This window comes from Coregonus lavaretus (assembly GCF_964263955.1).
Source record: "Coregonus lavaretus genome assembly, contig: HAP1_SCAFFOLD_834, whole genome shotgun sequence".
NCBI lineage: Eukaryota > Metazoa > Chordata > Actinopteri > Salmoniformes > Salmonidae > Coregonus > Coregonus lavaretus.
In genome coordinates this window covers 172288-194586 of record NW_028163438.1, presented here as the reverse complement: position 1 = coordinate 194586, position 22299 = coordinate 172288, and the positions used below count along the sequence as shown (strand labels likewise).

The window sequence follows — 22299 nt, the reverse complement described above, 5'->3', positions numbered from 1 at the left end:
AACAGAGAGTACACAGTGGCAGAATACCTGACCACTGTGACTGACCCAAACTTAAGGAAAGCTTTGACTATGTACAGACTCAGTGACCATAGCCTTGCTATTGAGAAAGGCCGCCGTAGGCAGACCTGGCTCTCAAGAGAAGACAGGCTATGTGCACACTGCCCACAAAATGAGGTGGAAACTGAGCTGCACTTCCTAACCTCCTGCCAAATGTATGACCATATTAGAGACACATATTTCCCTCAGATTACAGCGATCCACAAAGAATTCGAAAACAAACCCAATTTTGATAAACTCCCTCATCTACTGGGTGAAAAACCACAGTGTGCCATCACAGCTGCAAGATTTGTGACCTGTTGCCACAAGAAAAGGGCAACCAGTGAAGAACAAACACCATTGTAAATACAACCCATATTTATGTTTATTTATTTTCCCATTTGTACTTTAACTATTTGCACATTGTAACAACACTGTATATATACATAATATGACATTTGAAATGTCTTTATTCTTTTGAAACTTCTGAGTGTAATGTTTACTGTTAATATTTATTGTTTATTTCACTTTTGTTTACTATCTACTTCACTTGCTTTGGCAATGTTAACATACGTTTCCCATGCCAATAAAGCCCTTAAATTGAATTGAATTGATAGTAAGGTCGCAATGACACAGAAAGCAGTTCAATGTCGGGGTACAGAGTCGCTCTCTTACCAGGATCGCGGTCCGCTCTGACCAGGGTGAAGGTGGCCGGCTCCACTTCTCTGTCCGGGACTCTGTCATCCAGCCAAGTCTCCCAGCTGTATTGGGATTCCGCTGCCAGCAGCGTTTTCATTATTTAGTCCGTTCGTAGCGGGTATGTACACGATCAACAAGATCAGTCCAAAACCAACCACTGGAAATCCATGGTTGGCAGAATGTTTGTAAACTAAGTCTACAAATTAAAAACATAAAATAACGCCGCACTGCAGGTCACAACAGAAACGCTGCCAGCCGCCATTGTCTTAGTTACGTTCAACGTTACATCACGTATGACGAAAGCGCGTAAGTGCAAGCCCACAGACACCCATAGAGAATGTATTGAAAGCTTTGACATTTGAAAAAAATTGATTTTACATGACAGGCTATGAGAGACTTCTGGGCGATTTTTAAGTGGGAGAACTTGCACAATTGGTGGCTGACTAAATACTTTTTTCCCCCACTGTGTATATATAAATATATATATATATATATATATGAATATTACTAACGTACCCACTGTAGGGACTGTGTTTAGTTTATTGTGTTGCTCTGCTCATGTCCGTGTTCTAGAAATATCCGCGTCCACGTACAGAACTGTCCGCGTCCACGTACAGTTTGGCGCCAAGCATATTGTCCAGTTACGCGCAGAGTGGTCTGAGGTGATCTAGGGGAACAACGACGGAGTTCGTTACAGTGTTGAGACACCGAAGTTTATTGTTCAATTTGCTTTTTGGTCAGGGACAGTATGAGTGTAGCCAGATCCTTTTCACTCGCTATTCTTGTTTAATTGTGTGGTTCACCGGATTTGTCATCATCCTCGAGGTACAGATGAACGACCTGCTAGCTATCCAAGCTAGTCGGTACAGCTAGCTAAGCTAGCTACTCTTTACCAGCAGCATCCTAGTTATCCTAGCTACCACTACATCATCACCGGCTGCCTGCATTTCTTGTGGACCGATGGAGCTCCCTGGTTGTTTATTCCACCTGTTAAATACCGTGGAGGGCTTCTCCCTCTCTCGTTGACGGATGCTGGCCTACGCTCCCTCTGTCCGGTTCTCCTCTCTTCACTAGATGGACGGTAACTTTAGTGTTTAACCCCTCTGTGTCCAAGGACTGAACTTTTTGAATATTGTCATTTGTCAAATGTCATTTGTGGTCTTATGCTGCTATCTATTGGAATTATTTAGTAACTGCAGTAGTACTGAATTAAGTATATCCTTACTAAAGTAGTAATTACTCAGAATTTCAAAATATGACATTTTCTAGTTCATTTTAGGACTTACAACCATAACATAACAATTTATAGCATAACAAACAATGAAACTGACATAAACCAAAAACACCATACATTTAGTTAACTATATATATATATATATCATATATATCGAGTGGCGCAGTGGTCTAAGGCACTTAATCGCAGTGCTAGCTGTGCCACTAGAGATCCTGGTTTGAATCCAGGCTCTGTTGTAGCTGACCGGGAGACTCGTGGGGTGGCGCATAATTGGCCCAGGGTAGGGGAGGGAATGACTGGCAGGGATGTAGCTTGGTTGGTAGAGCATGGCGTTTGCAACGCCAGGGTTGTGGGTTTGATTCCCACGGGGGGCTAGTATGAAAATAAAAAATAATGTATGCACTCACTAACTGTAAGTTGCTCTGGATAAGACCGTCTGCTAAATATATATATACTATTTATTTAGATGGGTGACATTATCTGCCAAAGTAACACCACTGTAGATAAAGAAGAGCTCTCCAGTAGGTGTACCAAAACATTCAAAGGCCATTTTCTCAAAATTGAGGTTACAAGTTTATCATCTTTCAAAGCAGAATTACTTTCCCATTGTTCCTCAACTATAGTGTATGATATACCTTTTTCGAGCTGAGTCTCTACTTTTATCCAATGTAAAAAAAAAAAACACAATTTCAAATTTTGCTACATAAGTTTGAATCGAGCCGGTCGTCACATTTGACTGTGTAAAACCTAGCAGTACTACTTATTTCTCTGAGAGTGAGGCAGATATATATTATTACTGTGTAAAACCTTGCAGTACTACTTATTTCTCTGAGAGTGAGGCAGATATATATTATTACTGTGTAAAACCTAGCAGTACTACTTATTTATCTGAGAGTGAGGCAGATATATATATTATTACTGTGTAAAACATAGCAGTACTACTTATTTCTCTGAGAGTGAGGCAGATATATATTTTATTACTGTGTAAACCTAGCAGTACTAATTATTTCTCTGAGAATGAGGCAGATATATAATATTACTGTGTAAAACCTAGCAGTACTACTTATTTCTCTGAGAGTGAGGCAGATATATTATTACTGTGTAAAACCTAGCAGTACTACTTATTTCTCTGAGAGTGAGACAGATATATATTATTACTTTGTAAAACCTAGCAGTACTTCTTATTTCTCTGAGAGTGAGGCAGATATATTATTACTGTGTAAAACCTAGCAGTACTACTTATTTCTCTGAGAGTGAGGCAGATATATATATATATATATTATTACTGTGTAAAACCTAGCAGTACTACTTATTTATCTGAGAGTGAGGCAGATATATATATTATTACTGTGTAAAACCTAGTAGTACTACTTATTTCTCTGTGAGTGAGGAAGATATATAGCATTTTGCAAAAAAAAACATGATTATTTGTCCCTCTGAAATGAAACCATCAAGTGATTGATTCTGAAAATGGATATATAGCGTTTTGGAATGAAATTCTTGTTTCCCCATCTGAGCTCAGAGTAGATGAGATATGTAATGTTTGTCTCTGTTGTGTTGAAGCCCAATCAAGCAGGAGAGACCAGCCTCCCCTGTACCCAGCTGTGTGTCCATGAAGAGTGACAAGTTTATGGCTCTACCTATATTCTTCAGAGAGGGAGACTTTTCTAGTGAACAAAGGTAAGATGAACTCATGGGTCATGGTCAGTGGGTTAAACAACACTGTCTATAGTCATTTCTCCTCTCCCATTTTACCATTTATTTTTGTTGTTTTATTAATCCATAGACTAATCCTTTTTTCCATTTTCATAGTCCTGAAACAATATTAAACTAACACAACATTCCCTGTGTGTGTGTGTGTGTGTGTGTGTGTGTGTGTGTGTGTGTGTGTATGTGTGTGTGTGTGTGTGTGTGTGTGTGTGTGAGTGTGTGTGCACTCCCTGGATGAGGAGATGTAATCTCTATCCTGATTGACTTGTCACTTTTACCCCTACCTACATTTACATATTACCTCAACTACCTGGTACCCTGCACATTGACTCAGTACTGGTACTCCTTGTATAAAGTCTAGTTATTACCTCAACTACCTGGTACCCCTGCACATTGACTCAGTACTGGTACTCCTTGTATATAGTCTAGTTATTACCTCAACTACCTGGTACCCCTGGACATTGACTCAGTACTGGTACTCCTTGTATATAGTCTAGTTATTACCTCAACTACCTGGTACCCCTGCACTTTGACTCAGTACTGGTACTCCTTATAGCCTCATTATTGTTATTTCATTGTGTTACTATTTTCATTTTTTATTGAGCATTTTTTTCTTGCTTTTTAACTGCATTGTTGGGAAAGGGCTCGTTCGTAATTATTTCACGGTAAGGTGTACAGCTGTTGTATTCAGGTCTTAACGACCGTTCCACAGGTGCATTTTCATTAATTGTTTATGTTTCATTGAACAAGCATGGGAAACAGTGTTTAAACCTTTACAATGAAGATATGTGAAGTTATTTGGATTTTTACGAATGATCTTTCAAAGACAGGGTCCTAAAAAAGTAATGTTTCTTTTTTTGCTGAATTTATATATATATATACTTTTTATTTAGATTTGTAACATTATCTGCCAAAGTAACACCCCTGTAGATAAAGAAGAGCTCTCCAGTAGGTGAACCAAAACATTCAAAGGCCATTTTCTCAAAATGTAGGTTACAAGTTTATCATCTTTCAAAGCAGAATTACTTTCCCATTGTTTCTCAACTGTAGTGTATGATATACCTTTTTCTAGCTGAGTCTCTACTTTTATCCAATGTAAAAAAAAAGAACACAATTTCAAAATTTGCTACATAAGTTTGAATCGAGCCGGTCGTCACATTTGACTGTGTAAAACCTAGCAGTACTACTTATTTCTCTGAGAGTGAGGCAGTATATATTATTACTGTGTAAAACCTAGCAGTACTACTTATTTCTCTGAGAGTGAGGCAGGTATATATTATTACTGTGTAAAACCTAGCAGTACTACTTATTTCTCTGAGAATGAGGCAGATATATACTATTACTGTGTAAAACCTAGCAGTACTACTTATTTCTCTGAGAGTGATGCAGATATATATTATTACTGTGTAAAACCTAGCAGTACTACTTATTTCTCTGAGAGTGAGGCAGGTATATATTATTACTGTGTAAAACCTAGCAGTACTACTTATTTCTCTGAGAATGAGGCAGATATATAATATTACTGTGTAAAACCTAGCAGTACTACTTATTTCTCTGAGAGTGAGGCAGGTATATATTATTACTGTGTAAAACCTAGCAGTACTACTTATTTCTCTGAGAGTGAGGCAGATATATATATATATATATATATATATATATATATATTATTACTGTGTGAAACCTAGTAGTACTACTTATTTCTCTGTGAGTGAGGCAGATATATAGCATTTTGCAAAAAAACACAATTATTTGTCTCTCTGAAATGAAACTATCAAGTGATTGATTCTGAAAATGGATATATAGCGTTTTGGAATGAAATTCTTGTTTCCCCATCTGAGCTCAGAGTAGATGAGAGATGTAATGTTTGTCTCTGTTGTGTTGAAGTCCAATCAAGCAGGAGAGACCAGCCTCCCCTGTACCCAGCTGTGTGTCCATGAAGAGTGACAAGTCTATGGCTCTACCTATATTCTTCAGAGAGGGAGTCTTTTCTAGTGAACAAAGGTAAGAAGAACTCATGGGTCATGGTCAGTGGGTTAAACAACACTGTCCCTACCTACATGTACATATTACCTCAACTACCTGGTACCCCTGGACATTGACTCAGTACTGGTAGTCCTTGTATATAGTCTAGTTATTACCTCAACTACCTGGTACCCCTGCACATTGACTCAGTACTGGTACTCCTTGTATATAGTCTAGTTATTACCTCAACTACCTGGTACCCCTGCACATTGACTCAGTACTGGTACTCCTTGTATATAGTCTAGTTATTACCTCAACTACCTGGTACCCCTGCACATTGACTCAGTACTGGTACTCCTTGTATATAGTCTAGTTATTACCTCAACTACCTGGTACCTCTGCACATTGACTCAGTACTGGTACTCCTTGTATATAGTCTAGTTATTACCTCAACTACCTGGTACCCCTGCACATTGACTCAGTAGTGGTACTCCTTGTATATAGTCTAGTTATTACCTCAACTACCTGGTACCCTTGCACATTGACTCAGAACTGGTACTCCTTTTATATTGTCTAGTAATTACCTCAACTACCTAGTACCCCTGCACATTGACTCAGTACTGGTACTCCTGGTATATAGTCTCTTTTTAACTGCATGGTTGGGAAAGGGCTCGTAAGGAAGCATTTCATGGTAAAGTGAACACGTCATTGGGTCTAACGGTCGTCTGGTTCCGAACAGCGCATGTTCGGATGTTGAAGCACGGTGGCTAGGAGAAACTCCCTAGAAAGGCAGGAACCTAGGAAGAAACCTAGAGATGAATACAAAATACATCTGGTTTCAGATCTAGAAGATTCTCCTCTTCAATAGTAACATCATAAATTCTGACCAGCATCTTTCCTACAACGGCTAAAGATGTAACATGTATTTCCCACGCACCACGCAGAGAAAACGGTCGCCAAGTGCGTTGTTGGAGCATGTCGTTATTTAGAGGATCGAAGGAAAGGGAGCGCTGCTCTTGGATCAGTTTTCTCCATTCAAATCTTTCCTTAACATTATAATTAGTTCCCAATACTGATGACAGATCAGCTCCTAGAGAGATATTACCACCTACGGCTGCAAATATTGAGGCGGCTTATTCTAAATCACAGATTTGGCACATCATTGTTCACATTTTAGGCTACACATCATTAAATATATTGAGACAAATTACAGACCGTAGTCTACAAGTAGCAAAATAGAACTCAATTGATTGAATATGAAATGTATTCAAATATGATTGAAATAGGCCTATAGCCTACTGTTTATATTTTAATGCAGTCATCTCGGTTTTCGTTTGAAGCATCATTTCATACATCGCTTGTTTGCATCAATTGCAAAGACATTTGCAACTTTGTATTCGTAGTCAACTTTGTTCTGAATTTATCTGCGGTCACAAAGAGATGGATAAACCATGTGATTCTATGTTTAGCGGAGATCTTCTGTGTATAAAGTGACGCGGGAGGGCAAAAAAGCATCTAACGAAGCACTTGGCTGTTCTACAAGTGGTCTGAGGCAGGTGTTAGAATACGAGCGTTTTCAAGTGTAACGTTAATAACGATGGTTTTGGGAAACAGCTCAGAGATTTAACAATGCTCCTACAAAGGTTCTAATGATGAACTTGGCCTTAAGATGCTTTTGGGATACCAGGCCCTGGACAAAAACATCTGCTAAATGACTAAAATATCAAATGTAAATGTTTTACATACAGATCTCATATTACTGTATTTAATTATTATTTTACAATATTTAAATATTGATGTCACAAGTGTTTCATTCGTACAGTTCTTTATTAAAAATGTAGTTATTTGTTACATTTAATTGTGTAAAATCTAGCAGTACTACTTATTTCTCTGAGAGTTAATTAGATATATAGCATTTTGTAAAAAAAAACATTTGTCTCTCTGAAATGAAGCCATTAAGTGATTGATTTTTTATCAAACACATGCCTGTCATTGAACAACACCATGCCATGATTAGCTAGCCGGTCTATGCATCATCCTATAGAGTTTAGAGAGGGAGACTTTTCTAGTGAACAAAGGTAAGAAGAACTCATGGGTCATGGTCAGTGAGTTAAACAACACTGTCTCTAGTCATTTCTCCTCTCCCATTTTCCCATTTCTTTTGGTTGTTTTCATAATCCATATGCTAATTTTTTTTCCATTTTCATAGTCCTGAAACAATATTAAACTAACACAACATTCCCTGTGTGTGTGTGTGTGTGTGTGTGTGTGTGTGTGTGTGTGTGTGTGTGTGTGTGTGTGTGTGTGTGTGTGTGTGTGTGTGTGTGTGTGTGTCTGTGTGTACTCCCTGGATGAGGTGATGTAATCTCATGTTTTGTCCACAGGAACCAACAGGAGAGATCAGAGTCAGAGATGCTCAGTGGTCAGTCTACCCAGAGTCATCAAACAGACCTGGCCTCCATATTCAGTGTATGTGGTCCTGTTATGTACATTTGTTTTTGTTTACCTCAAGTAAAGTTGATCTGTCAATCATTCATTCATGTGTTAATGAGAAAGCATTTAGTCTCTTGCTTAACTTATTTACTTGATTTATTTCAGTTGCTTGAAGAGAATATTATGACATTTGTGAAGAACGAGCTGAAGAGGTTCAAGAGGATTCTTAGTCCAGAACTCCCAGAAGGCTTTAAGAGTCAGAAGCAGGATAAGGAAGTGGTGGATTGTGAAGATGAGAAGCAGGAGAGCAGTGCCAGAGAGGGGGCTCTGAAGATCACACTGCACGTCCTGAGGAAAATGAACCAGAAGGAGCTTGCTGACACACTGGAGAAAAGTAAGAGCTGTCTGCCTCATGTTGAATGCTGTTTTAGAACATTTAAAAGCTGTAGCTAAAGTACAGCTAAAGTAGCTGTATAACTCAATGATATTGTAGCAGCCAAAACACAACACCTAGTGACCTCATTAAGTAGCAGCAGGGATGTGTTGTGGTGATTAATTTAGACAGAGAGAGAGAGAGAGATAACATTATTAATCAATAATACCAATAATGATATAAATCAGTCACACCAGTGTGTAATGCATTATGAAAACATTTACAGATTTATACAGACAGTTAAGAGAATAAATGATTATAATTTAAACTTTATGACAGTCTTACAATACTGTAGGCATTAAAACAGCTGTAATATTAATATCCTCTGTGTTATTTCTAGATTCAGATGAGCGTGCTGTGATTCTTCAACGTGAACTCAAATCTAATCTAAAGAAGAAGTTTCAATGTGTATTTGAGGGGATCGCTAAACAAGGAAACCCAACACTTCTCAATAAGATCTACACAGAGCTCTACATCACAGAGGGTGGAACAGGAGAGGTCAATAATGAACATGAGCTGAGACAGATTGAGACAACAACCAGGAAACAAGCAAGACCAGAGACTGCAATCAAATGTAACAACATCTTCAGACCCTTAACTGGACAAGACAAACATATCAGAACTGTGCTGACAAAGGGAGTCGCTGGCATTGGAAAAACAGTCTCTGTGCAGAAGTTCATTCTGGACTGGGCTGAAGGAAAAGCAAATCAGGATGTCCAATTTGTATTTTCATTCCCTTTTCTGGAGCTGAATTTGATGAAAAAGGAAAAACACACTTTGATTGAACTTCTCAATCACTTCTCAATCGAAACCAAAGAATCAAGGATCTCCAACTACGACAAGTACAAAGTTCTGTTCATCTTTGATGGTCTGGATGAGTGTCGACTGCCCCTAGACTTCCAGAAGAACAAGATCTGTTGTGACGTCACAGAGTCAACCTCAGTGGATGTTCTGCTGACAAATCTCATCAAGGGAAATCTGCTTCCCTCTGCTCTCCTCTGGATAACTACCCGACCTGCAGCAGGAAATCAGATCCCTTCAGGGTGTGTTGACCAGGTGACAGAGGTACGAGGGTTCAATGACCCACAGAAGGAGGAGTACTTCAGAAGGAGATTCAATGATGAGGACCTGGCCAGCAGAATCATCTCACACATAAAGACATCAAGGAGCCTCCACATCATGTGCCACATTCCAGTCTTCTGTTGGATTTCTGCAACAGTCCTTGAACACATGTTGAGTACAGACAAGACAGAAGAGATGCCCAAGACTCTGACTGAGATGTTCATACACCTTGTGGTGTTTCAAACCAAACAGAAGAATGAAAAGTATCTTGGGAAAGAAGAGACAGGTCCACACTGGAATAAAGAGAGCATTCTGTCACTGGGAAAACTGGCTTTTCAACAGCTTATGAATGGCAATCTGATTTTCTATGAAGAAGAACTGAAAGAGGCTGGCATTGATATCAATGAAGCCTCAGTGTACTCAGGATTGTGCACACAGCTCTTTAAAGAGGAATGTGGGCTGTACCAGGACAAGGTGTACTGCTTCGTGCATCTGAGCATTCAGGAGTTTCTGGCTGCTGTATATGTGTTCCTCTCATTCATCAACAACAATGAGAATCTAATGGCCGAACCGCAAGTTACTGAAGTTATTTTCTACAAGAGTGTTGTGGATAAAGCCTTACAAAGTGAGACAGGAAACCTGGACCTTTTCCTCCGCTTCCTTCTGGGCCTCTCACTGGAGTCCAATCAGAAGCACTTACGAGGTCTACTGACAAAGACAAGAAGCAGCTCACAGAGCCATGAAGAAACAGTCAAGTACATCAAGGAGAAGATCAGGGAGAATCCCTCTCCAGAGAGGTGCATCAATCTGTTCCACTGTCTGAATGAACTGAATGACCATTCTCTAGTGGAGGAGATCCAAAGCTACCTGAGATCAGGAAGTCTCTCAGCAAAAGAACTGTCACCTGCACAGTGGTCAGCTCTGGTCTTTGTGTTGCTGACTTCAGAAAAGGACTTGGATGTGTTTGACCTGAAGAAATACTTGAGATCAGAGAAAGGTCTTCTGAGGCTGCTGCCAGTGGTCAAAGCCTCCAGAGCTGCTCTGTGAGTACATAACATGACATTTAAGAACTAATCATCAGGAAGAAATATTCAGTTTAGACAAAAATATGTAATATAATATGTATATAATATATAGTATTACGTTGAAAAACTTACTGAATCAGTGCATTGATGTTCACATTAGTATAACAATATGACCATACAATTCTAGGAGACGGAAGATTAATCTATATGTTGTTTGAGAGAATAAACCAAATGCATCTGCCATTGTCCTTCTACACTACTGGTGTTAAATTAACAGTGTGTTTGTGAAATCATGATGATCTCTTTGCAGGCTGTCAGGCTGTGGAGTCACAGAGAAAGGCTGTGCTTCTCTGGTCTCAGCTCTGAAGTCAAACCCCTCACACCTGAGAGAGCTGGATCTGAGTAACAATGACCTGAAGGATTCAGGAGTGAAGCTGCTCTCTGCTGTCCTGGGGAATCCCCACTGTAAACTGGAGACTCTGAGGTCAGTATTCCTGTAGTTGGTCAACAAGTGATAACTGTTCACCAGATCCACATGTGTTTACCAGGCACACATAGTCCACACCATATGTGTTTGGACAGTGAAGCTTACAGTTTTACATTTGGTGCTATGCTCCAGCATTTTGGATTTGAGATAGAATGTTTCATATTAGGCAACAGTACAGAATGTCACCTTTTATTTAAAGGTATTCATAAATATATATTTTTTACCGTTTAGAAATGAAAGAACTTTATGTATCTAGTTCTCCCATTTGAAAAAGTCGTAATAATTTGTACATATTCACTTATATTGTATCGTAGTTATTTGGACAAATTCAATTAGTCAAAAGTTTAGTGTGCTCCCGAGTGACGCAGCGGTCTAAGGCACTGCATCTCAGTGCTTGAGGCGTCACTACAGACCCCCTGGTTCGATTCCAGGCTGTATCACAACCGGCCGTGATTGGGAGTCCCATAGGGCGGCGCACAATTGGCCCAGCGTCGTCCGGGTTTGGCCGGTGTAGGCTGTCATTGTAAATAAGAATTTGTTCTTAACTGACATGCCTAGTTAAATAAAAATACATAAAAAAGTTTTTGTTCCAATATTCTTTGCCTGCAGTGATTACATCAATACATTTTTGTGTATGGGTGGTCCCGGGGATCGAACCCACTACCTTGGCATTACAAGCGCCGTGCTCTACCAGCTGAGCTACAGAGGACCACATGTCATCATCAGGATTAATTTATTAGTGTTTAGAAACATGTTTTCTACTCACTTAGACAGAAAATTACTCCAGTCATCATCCACCATTCAGTTACTATCGGGCAAAACATAACCCAAAACACAACCAAAACAAACTGCAAATGCAACCAACGAGTTTGGGACCAAATACTAAACTTTTGACTACTTTAATACACTATAAGTGAATTGGTCAAAATACTTATGACTTCTTTAAATAGGGGGACTAGATACATAAAGTGCTTTTATTTTTCTAAATGTTGAAACAGATATATATGAAAATACCCTCAAATAAAAGGTGACATTATATACTGTCACCTCATATGAAACATTTGATCTCAAATCCAAAATGCTGGAGTAAAGAGCCACATTTAAAATGTTAGCTTCACTGTCAAAATAGATATGGTGTGGACTGGATACTCAATACAATCTAAATCTGATACCTCACTGTCTGTCTTTTGACTGATACTGCTTTTTAAACTGCTCTGGTCAGTCTACTCAAATATTCGTAATATACATTTTTCTCTCTACACACAATATTATGATTTTTTCTAATAATGATATATATGGCAGTTTTCAGGACACTGGTATAAATTAAAATGTTGAAAAAATATACTGCCACTATTTTCACCACCAAAGAATAGCAGTGTGGTTTTAATATGATTTGACTCTTTGCAGGCTGTCAGGCTGTCTAGTCACAGAGGAAGGCTGTGCTTCTCTGGTCTCAGCTCTAAAGTCAAACCCCTCACACCTGAGAGAGCTGGATCTGAGCTACAATCACCCAGGAGACTCAGGAGTCAGACTGCTCTCTGCTGGACTGGAGGATCCACACTGCAGACTGGAGACTCTGAGGTCAGTATTCCTGTATCACTCAATGAACACACACACACTGGACACACACACACACACACACACACACACACACACACTGGACACACACACACACACACACACATACACACACTGGACACACACACACACAAACACACACACACTGGACACACGCACATGACAGACACACACACACAAAAAATCATTTAGTAGTGTTTAGAATTATGTTATCTACTGTTAATAATGATACATTAATTCATTTATATACAGTACCAGTCAAAAGTTTGGACACACCTACTCATTCAAGGTTTTTTCTTTATTTTTACAATTTTTTACATTGTAGAATAATAGTGAAGACATCAAAACTATGAAATAACAAATATGGAATCATGTAGTAACCGAAAAAGTGTTAAACAAATGAAAATATATTTTATATTTGAAATTTTTCAAATAGCCACCCTTTGTCTTGATGACAGCTTTGCACACTCTTGGCATTCTCTCAACCAGCTTCACCTGGAATGCTTTTCCAACAGTCTTGAAGGAGTTCCCACATATGCTGAGCACTTGTTGGCTGCTTTTCCTTCACTCTGCCGTCCGACTCATCCCAAACCATCTCAATTGGGTTGAGGTCGGGTGATTATGGAGGCCAGGTCATCTGATGCAGCACTCCATCACTCTCCTTCATGGTAAAATAGCCCTTACACAGCCTTGAGGTGTATTGGGTCATTGTCCTGTTGAAAAACAAATGATAGTCCCACTTAGCCCAAACCAGATGGGATGGTGTATCGCTGCAAAATGCTGTGGTAGCCATGCTGGTTAAGTGTGGTTAAATTCTAAATAAATCACAGACAGTGTCACCAGCAAAGCTCCCCCACACCATCACACCTCCTCCTCCATGCTTTACGGTGGGAAATACACATGCAGAGATCATCCGTTCACCCACACCGAACCAAAAATCTCCAATTTGGACTCCAGACCAAAGGACAAATGTCCACCGGTCTAATGTCCATTGCCCGTGTTTGTTGGCCCAAGCAAGTCTCTTCTTCTTATTGGGGTCCTTTAGTAGTGATTTATTTGAGGCAATTCGACCATGAAGGCCTGATTCACACAGTCACCTCTGAACAGTTGATGTTGAACTGTGTCTGTGACTTGAACTCTGTGATGCATTTATTTGGGCTGGTAACTCTAATGAACTTATCCTCTGCAGCAGAGGTAACTCAGGGTCTTCCATTCCTGTGTCCTCATGAGAGCCAGTTTCATCATAGCGCTTGATGTTTTTTGCGACTGCACTTGACGAAACTTTAAAAGTTCTTGAAATGTTCCTTATTGAATGACCATCATGTCTTAAAGTAATGATGGACTGTGGTTTCTCTTTGCTTATTTGAGCTGTTCTTCACATAATATGGACTTGGTCTTTTACCAAATAGGGCTATCTTCTGTATACTATCTACCTTGTCACAGCACAACTGATTGGCTCAAACGCATTAAGAAGGAAAGAAATTCCACAAATTAACTTTTAAGAAGGCACACCTGTTAATTGAAATGCATTCCAGGTGACTACCTCATGAAGCTGGTTGAGAGAATGCCAAGAGTGTGCTAAGCTGTCATCAAGGCAAAGGGTGGCTATTTGAAGAATCTACAAAATAAAATATAGAAAATTTGTTTAACACTTTTTTGGTTACTACTTGATTCCATATGTGTTATTTCATAGTTTTGATGTCTTCACTATTATTCTACAATGTAAAAAATAGTTTTTAAAACACTAAACAAAAATTTGAATGAGTAGGTGTGTTCAAACTTTTGACTGGTAGTAGTGTATATATACATTTATGAATAGATATGGCAGGTTTCAGGACTCTGATGTATCTGAAAATGTTGAAAAAATATATTTTCACCACCAAAGAATGTCAGTGCGGTTTTAATATGATTTTACTCTTTGTCAGGTTGTCAGGCTGTCTAGTCACAGAGGAAGGCTGTGCTTCTCTGGTCTCAGCTCTGAAGTCAAACCCCTCACACCTGAGAGAGCTGGACCTGAGTATCAATGACCTGAAGGATTCAGGAGTGAAGCTGCTCTCTGCTGGACTGGGGAATCCCCACTGTAAACTGGAGACTCTGAGGTCAGTATTCCTGTAGTTGGTCAACAAGTGATAACTGTTCACCAGATCCACATGTGTTTACCAGGCACACATAGTCCACATCATATGTGTTTGGACAGTGAAGTTTACAGTTAAAAATGTGGTGCTATGCTCCAGCATTTTGGATTTGAGATATAATGTTTCATATTAGGCAACAGTACAGAATGTCTCCTAAAGGTATTCATATATATATATATATATATATATATATATATATATATATATATATATATATATATATATATATATATTATATATATATATATATATATATATATTACCGTTTAGAAATGAAAGCACTTTATGTATCTAGTTCTCCCATTTGAAAAAGTCTTAATAATTTGGACATATTCACTTATATTGTATTAAAGTATTCATAAGTTTAGTATTTGGTCCCATATTCCTTACCTGCAGTGATTATATCAAGCTTGTGATTCTACAAACTTGTTGAATGCATTTGCAGTTTGTCTTGGTTGTGTTTTGGATGATGTTTTTCCCAACAGAAACTGAATGGTGAATAATGTCCTGTCATTTTGGAGTCACTTCACTTGTATTGTCAGTAAGAATAGAAGATGTTTCTGAACACTTCTACATTCATGTGGATGCTACCATGATTATGAATAATCATTAATAAATGGTGAATGATGATGAATGAGAAAGTTACAGAGGAACAAGGATCATACCCCCTCTGTTATTGGTAATGGTGAGAGGTTAGCATGTTTTGTTGTAGCCTCTGTAACTTTCTCACTCATTATTATTCAGTGATTCATTCGTGATTTTTCTTAATCATGTCATCATCAGGATTAATTTAGTAGTGTTTAGAAACATGTTATCTACTCACTTAGACAGAAGATTACTCCAGTCATCATCCACCATTCAGTTACTATTGGACAAAACATAACCCAAAACACAACCAAAACAAACTGCAAATGCAACCAACGAGTTTGGGACCAAATACTAAACTTTTGACTACTTTAATACACTATAAGTGAATTGGTCAGAATACTTATGACTTCTTCAAATGGGGGGACTAGATACATAAAGTGCTTTCATTTCTAAACGGTGAAACAGATATGTATTAAAATACCCTAAAATAAAAGGTGACATTATATACTGTCACCTCATATAAAACATTTGATCTCAAATCCAAAATGATGGAGTATAGAGCCACATTTAAAATGTTAGCTTCACTGTCAAAATAGATATGGTGTGGACTGTATACTCAATACAATCTAAATCTGATACCTCACTGTCTGTCTTTTGACTGATACTGCTTTTTAAACTGCTCTGGTCAGTCTACTCAAATATTTGTACTATACATGTTTCTATCTACAAGCAATATTATGATAATTTCTAATAATGATACATTAATTTATGAATAGATATGGCAGGTTTCAGGACACTGATGTATCTTAATATGTAGAAAAAATATACTGCCACTATTTTCACCACCAAAGAATAGCAGTGTGGTTTTAATATGATTTGACTCTTTGCAGGCTGTCAGGCTGTCTAGTCACAGAGGAAGGCTGTACTTCTCTGGTCTCAGCTCTGAGGTCAAACCCCTCACACCTGAGAGAGCTGGATCTGAGTAACAATGACCTGAAGGATTCAGGAGTGAAGCTGCTCTCTGCTGGACTGGGGAATCCCCACTGTAAACTGGAGACTCTGAGGTCAGTATTCCTGTAGTTGGTCAACAAGTGATAACTGTTCACCAGATCCACATGTGTTTACCAGGCACACATAGTCCACACCATATGTGTTTGGACAGTGAAGCTTACAGTTTTACATTTGGTGCTATGCTCCAGCATTTTGGATTTCAGATATAATGTTTCATATTAGGCAACAGTACAGAATGTCTCCTTTTATTTAAAGGTATTCATATATATATATATATATATATATATATATTTTACCGTTTAGAAATGAAAGCACGTAATGTGTCTTGTTCTCCCATTTGAAAAAGTTGTAATAATTTGGACATATTCACTTATATTGTATTAAAGTAGTCATAAGTTTAGTGTTTGGTCCCATATTCCTTACCTGCAGTGATTACATCAAGCTTGTGATTCTACAAACTTGTTGAATACATTTGCAGTTTGTCTTGGTTGTGTTTTGGATGATGTTTTTCCCAATAGAAACTGAATGGTGAATAATGTCCTGTCATTTTGGAGTCACTTCACTTGTATTGTCAGTAAGAATAGAAGATGTTTCTGAACACTTCTACATTCATGTGGATGATACCATGATTATGAATAATCATTAATAAATGGTGAATGATGATGAATGAGAAAGTTACAGAGGAACAAGGATCATACCCCCTCTGTTATTGGTAATGGTGAGAGGTTAGCATGTTTTGTTGTAGCCTCTGTAACTTTCTCACTCATTATTATTCATGATTCATTCATGATTTTTCTTAATCATGGCATCATCAGGATTAATTTAGTAGTGTTTAGAAACATGTTATCTACTCACTTAGACAGAAAATTACTCCAGTCATCATCCACCATTCAGTTACTATTGGACAAAACATAACCCAAAACACAACCAAAACAAACTGCAAATGCAACCAACGAGTTTGGGACCAAATACTCAACTTTTGACTACTTTAATACACTATAAGTGAATTAGTTAGAATACTTATGACTTCCTCAAATAGGGGGACTATATACATAAAGTGCTTTCATTTCTAAATGGTGAAACAGATATGTATTAAAATACCCTCAAATAAAAGGTGACATTATATACTGTCACCTCATATGAAACGCTTGATCTCAAATCCAAAATGCTGGAGTATAGAGCCACATTTAAAATGTCATTTTCACTGTCAAACTAGATATGGTGTGGACTGTATACTCAATACAATCTAAATCTGATACCTCACTGTCTGTCTTTTGACTGATACTGCTTTTTAAACTGCTCTGGTCAGTCTACTCAAATATTTGTAATATGCATTTTTCTATCTACAAGTAATACTTTGATAATATGTCATTGCTAATAATGATACATTAATTTATGAATAGATATGGCAGGTTTCAGGACACTGATGTATCTGAATATGTTGAAAAAATATACTGCCACTATTTTGACCACCAAAGAATAGCAGTGTGGTTTTAATATGATTTGACTCTTTGCAGGCTGTCAGGCTGTCTAGTCACAGAGGAAGGCTGTGCTTCTCTGGTCTCAGCTCTGAAGTCAAACCCCTCACACCTGAGAGAGCTGGACCTGAGCTACAATCACCCAGGAGACTCAGGAGTCAGACTGCTCTCTGCTGGACTGGAGGATCCACACTGCAGACTGGAGAAACTCAAGTATGTAGAGGGTTTATGTCAATGTTCATATCAGACATGTTGGAGTTATCAGGCTAGTTAAGACAAATATTCTGACCACCACTTGGACTAAGTTATATAAAGACTGTGTGTGTGTGTGTGTGTCCAATGTGTGTCCAATGTGTGTGTGTGTGTGGGTCCTGTGTGTGTGTGTGTGGGTCCAATGTGTGTTTTTGTGTGTGTGTTCAGTGTGTGTGTGTGTGTGAGTGTGTGTGTGTGTCCAGTGTGTTTGTGTGTGTGTGTGTGTGTCCAGTGTGTGTGTGTGTTTGTCCAGTGTGTGTGTGTGTGTCCAGTGTGTGTGTGTCCAGTGTGTGTGTGTCCAGTGTGTGTGTGTGTGTCCTGTGTGTGTGTGTCCAGTGTGTGTGTGTGGGTCCACTGGACACACACACACTGGACACACACACACAAACACACTGGACACACACACACACATTGGACACACACTGGACACACAAACACTACACACACACACTGGACACACACACACACACACACTCACACTGGACACACACACATACACTGGACAAACACACACACACACTGGACACACACACACACACACAAACACACTGGACACACACACACTGGTCACACAAACACACACACACACACACACTGGACACAAACTGGACACACACACAAACTGGACACACACACAAACTGGACACACACACACACTGGACACACACACACACACAGGACACACACACACACACAGGACACACACACACTGGACACACACACACACTGGACACACACACTGGACACACACACACACTGGACACACACACACTGGACACACACACACACACACACACTGGACACACACAAACTGGACACACACACACACAAACAGGACACACACACACAGACACACACACACACTGGACACACACACTGGACACATACACAGACAAACATTCTTACCACCGCTTATACAAAGTGATATGCTGAATGTGTGTGTGTGTGTGTGTGTGTGTGTGTGTGTGTGTGTGTGTGTGTGTCCAGTGTGTGTGTGTCCTGTGTGTGTGTGTGTGTCCAGTGTGTGTGTGTGTCCAGTTTGTGTGTGTGTCCAGTTTGTGTGTGTGTCCAGTTTGTGTCCAGTGTGTGTGTGTGTGTGTGTGTTTGTGTGACCAGTGTGTGTGTGTCCAGTGTGTTTGTGTGTGTGTGTGTGTGTCCAGTGTGTGTGTGTGTTTGTCCAGTGTATGTGTGTGTGTCCAGTGTGAGTGTGTGTGTGTGTGTCCAGTGTGTGTGTGTAGTGTGTCCAGTGTGTGTAGTGTGTTGTGTGTCCAGTGTGTGTCCAATGTGTGTGTGTGTGTCCAGTGTGTTTGTGTGTGTGTGTCCAGTGTGTGTGTGTCCAGTGGACCCACACACACACACTGGACACACACACACAGGACACACACACACACACTGGACACACACACACTGGACACACACACACTGGACACACACACACACACACACAGTCATATTATATTATTTAGACACACACAAAGTTATATGTTGACTGTGTGTGTGTGAGTGTGTGTGTGTGTGTGTGTGAGTTCAGGTGTATTCCTCAATGACTGTCTGTTCTTCTGCTTACTGCTACAGTGTGGAACATGGTGGAGAGAACACAATGAAACCTGGACCTAGAAAATGTGAGTGTTGACTGCTGGGAAGAATATGACTAAGAATAAGTCTTAATTCAAGTGAAGTCAAAGTCAAAGACCACCATCATTACTTACTTGGTCATATTAAATATCAGCTGTAGTTCTACAGAAGCACAAATCAGGGACACCAAAGTTTACAAAGAGTTGCTTTGACAATGTGTGTGTGTGTGTGTGTGTGTGTGTGTGGCGTGTTTGTGTTACTTTAGAAATGTGTGTGTGTGTTCATGCATGCATGAAGGTGTGTGTGTGTGTGTGTGTGTTCAGTGTGTGTGTGTGTTCAGGATGTGTGTGTGTGTGTTCAGGATGTGTGTGTGTTTGTGTGTGTGTGTTCAGGATGTGTGTGTGTGTGTGTGTGTAATTAATGGGAATAAGTGTGTTTTATATTACCATACAGTATAACATATGATCATTCAACAAATCTCAAGTTACCTTAACTTCTCCTTTTGATACCTAGAAACATCTACATTAAATGAATTAGTGAAAAGTGAGTTAACATTCTAATGTGAATGATGATGATTTCAAATATTGTGTCTGGTTTCATCCATCAGATGTCTGTGATCTCACACTGGACCTAAACACAGTAAACAGACTCCTCTCTCTGTCTGAGGAGAACAGAAAGGTGACATGTAGGAGAGAGGAGCAGCCGTATCCTGATCACCCAGAGAGATTTGAGGACTGGAGACAGGTGCTGTGTAGAGAGGGTCTGACTGGGCGCTGTTACTGGGAGGTAGAGTGGAGTGGAGGGGCTGATATAGGAGTGACATATAAAGGAATCAGCAGGAGAGGGGCTGATATAGGAGTGGCATATAAAGGAATCAGCAGGAGAGGAAGGGGTGGTGACTGTAGGATTGGATGGAATGACAAGTCCTGGAGTCTGACCTGCTCTGACAACAGTTACAGAGCCAGGCACAATAATAAGTCCACTACCATAGATGTCCCCTCCTCCAGCTCCCACAGAGTAGGAGTGTATCTGGACTGGCCAGCCGGCACTCTGTCCTTCTACAGAGTCTCCTCTGACACACTGACCCACCTGAACACATTCCACTCCACATTCACTGAGCCCCTCTATCCAGGGTTTAGGGTTAATTATGGCTTTTTTGCTTCTTCAGTGTCCCTGTGTCAAACATAACACACTGGACACACACACACACACACTGAACACACACACACACTGAACACACACACACACACTGAACACACACACACTGGAGACACACACACACACTGACTGGACACACACACACTGGACACACACACACATACTTGTTGACTCCTCAGTGTCCCTGTAAATAATAACCTTGGTAACACTGACACACACAAACACACACTAGACACACTGGACAAACACACTGGACACAAACACACACACTGGACACACACACATTGGACACACACAAAAACTGGACACACACACACACTGAACAAACACACTGAACACACACACACCGGACAAGCACACACTGGACACACACACACACACACACACTGGACACACACACACTAATCACACACACACACACACACACACTGGACACACATTGGACAAACACACACACACACACTGGACACACACACACTGGACACACACACACAGGACACACACATACACACTGGACACACACACACACCTGACACACACACACACACACACTGGACACACACACACACACACTAGACACGCACACACACACAGGACACACACACAGGACACACACACTCACATACACCTGACACACACACACACACACACCTGACACACACACACACAGGACACACACACACACACCTGACACACACACACACACACAGGACACACACACACCGAACACACACACACACACACTGGACACACACACACACACTGGACACACACAAACACACACACACACTGGACACACACACTGGACACACACACGCTGGACACACACACACACACACACACACACACACACTCACACTGGACCCACACACATACACACTGGACACACACACATACGACACACACACACACGACACACACATACACACTGGACACACACACACACAGGACACACACACACACTGGACACACACACACTCACACACACTGGACACACACACACAGGACACACACACACACACTGGACACACACACTGGACACACACACATACGCTGGACACACACACACACTCACACTGGACCCACACACATACACACTGGACACACACACACACAGGACACACACACACACACACTCACACACACTTGACACATATACACACACTGGACACACACACTCACACACACTGGACACACACACAGACACTGGACACACACACACAAACACACTTACACACACACTCACACACACAGGACACACACACACACACTGGAAACACACACTGGACACACACAAACACACACACACTTGACACACACACATATGCTGGACACACACACACAAACACACACACACACTTGACACACACACATACGCTGGACACACACACACTGGACACACACACACACTGGACACACAGACTGGACACACACACACACATA

The 22299-nt window shown here is 40.1% G+C and overlaps 1 protein-coding gene across 1 annotated transcript; it reads left to right on the top strand.

The window, feature by feature from the left end:
* Nucleotides 1-8843: 8843 nt before the first annotated feature.
* LOC311118147 (NLR family CARD domain-containing protein 3-like) lies at nt 8844-21008 on the top strand (the record flags this gene model as incomplete). Its single annotated transcript, XM_084193010.1, has 7 exons — nt 8844-10612; nt 10905-11078; nt 12489-12662; nt 16273-16276; nt 18032-18084; nt 19699-19745; nt 20306-21008. Coding segments are annotated over 7 exons (2802 nt in total), but the record flags the coding sequence as incomplete, so codon positions are not given.
* Nucleotides 21009-22299: the final 1291 nt, after the last annotated feature.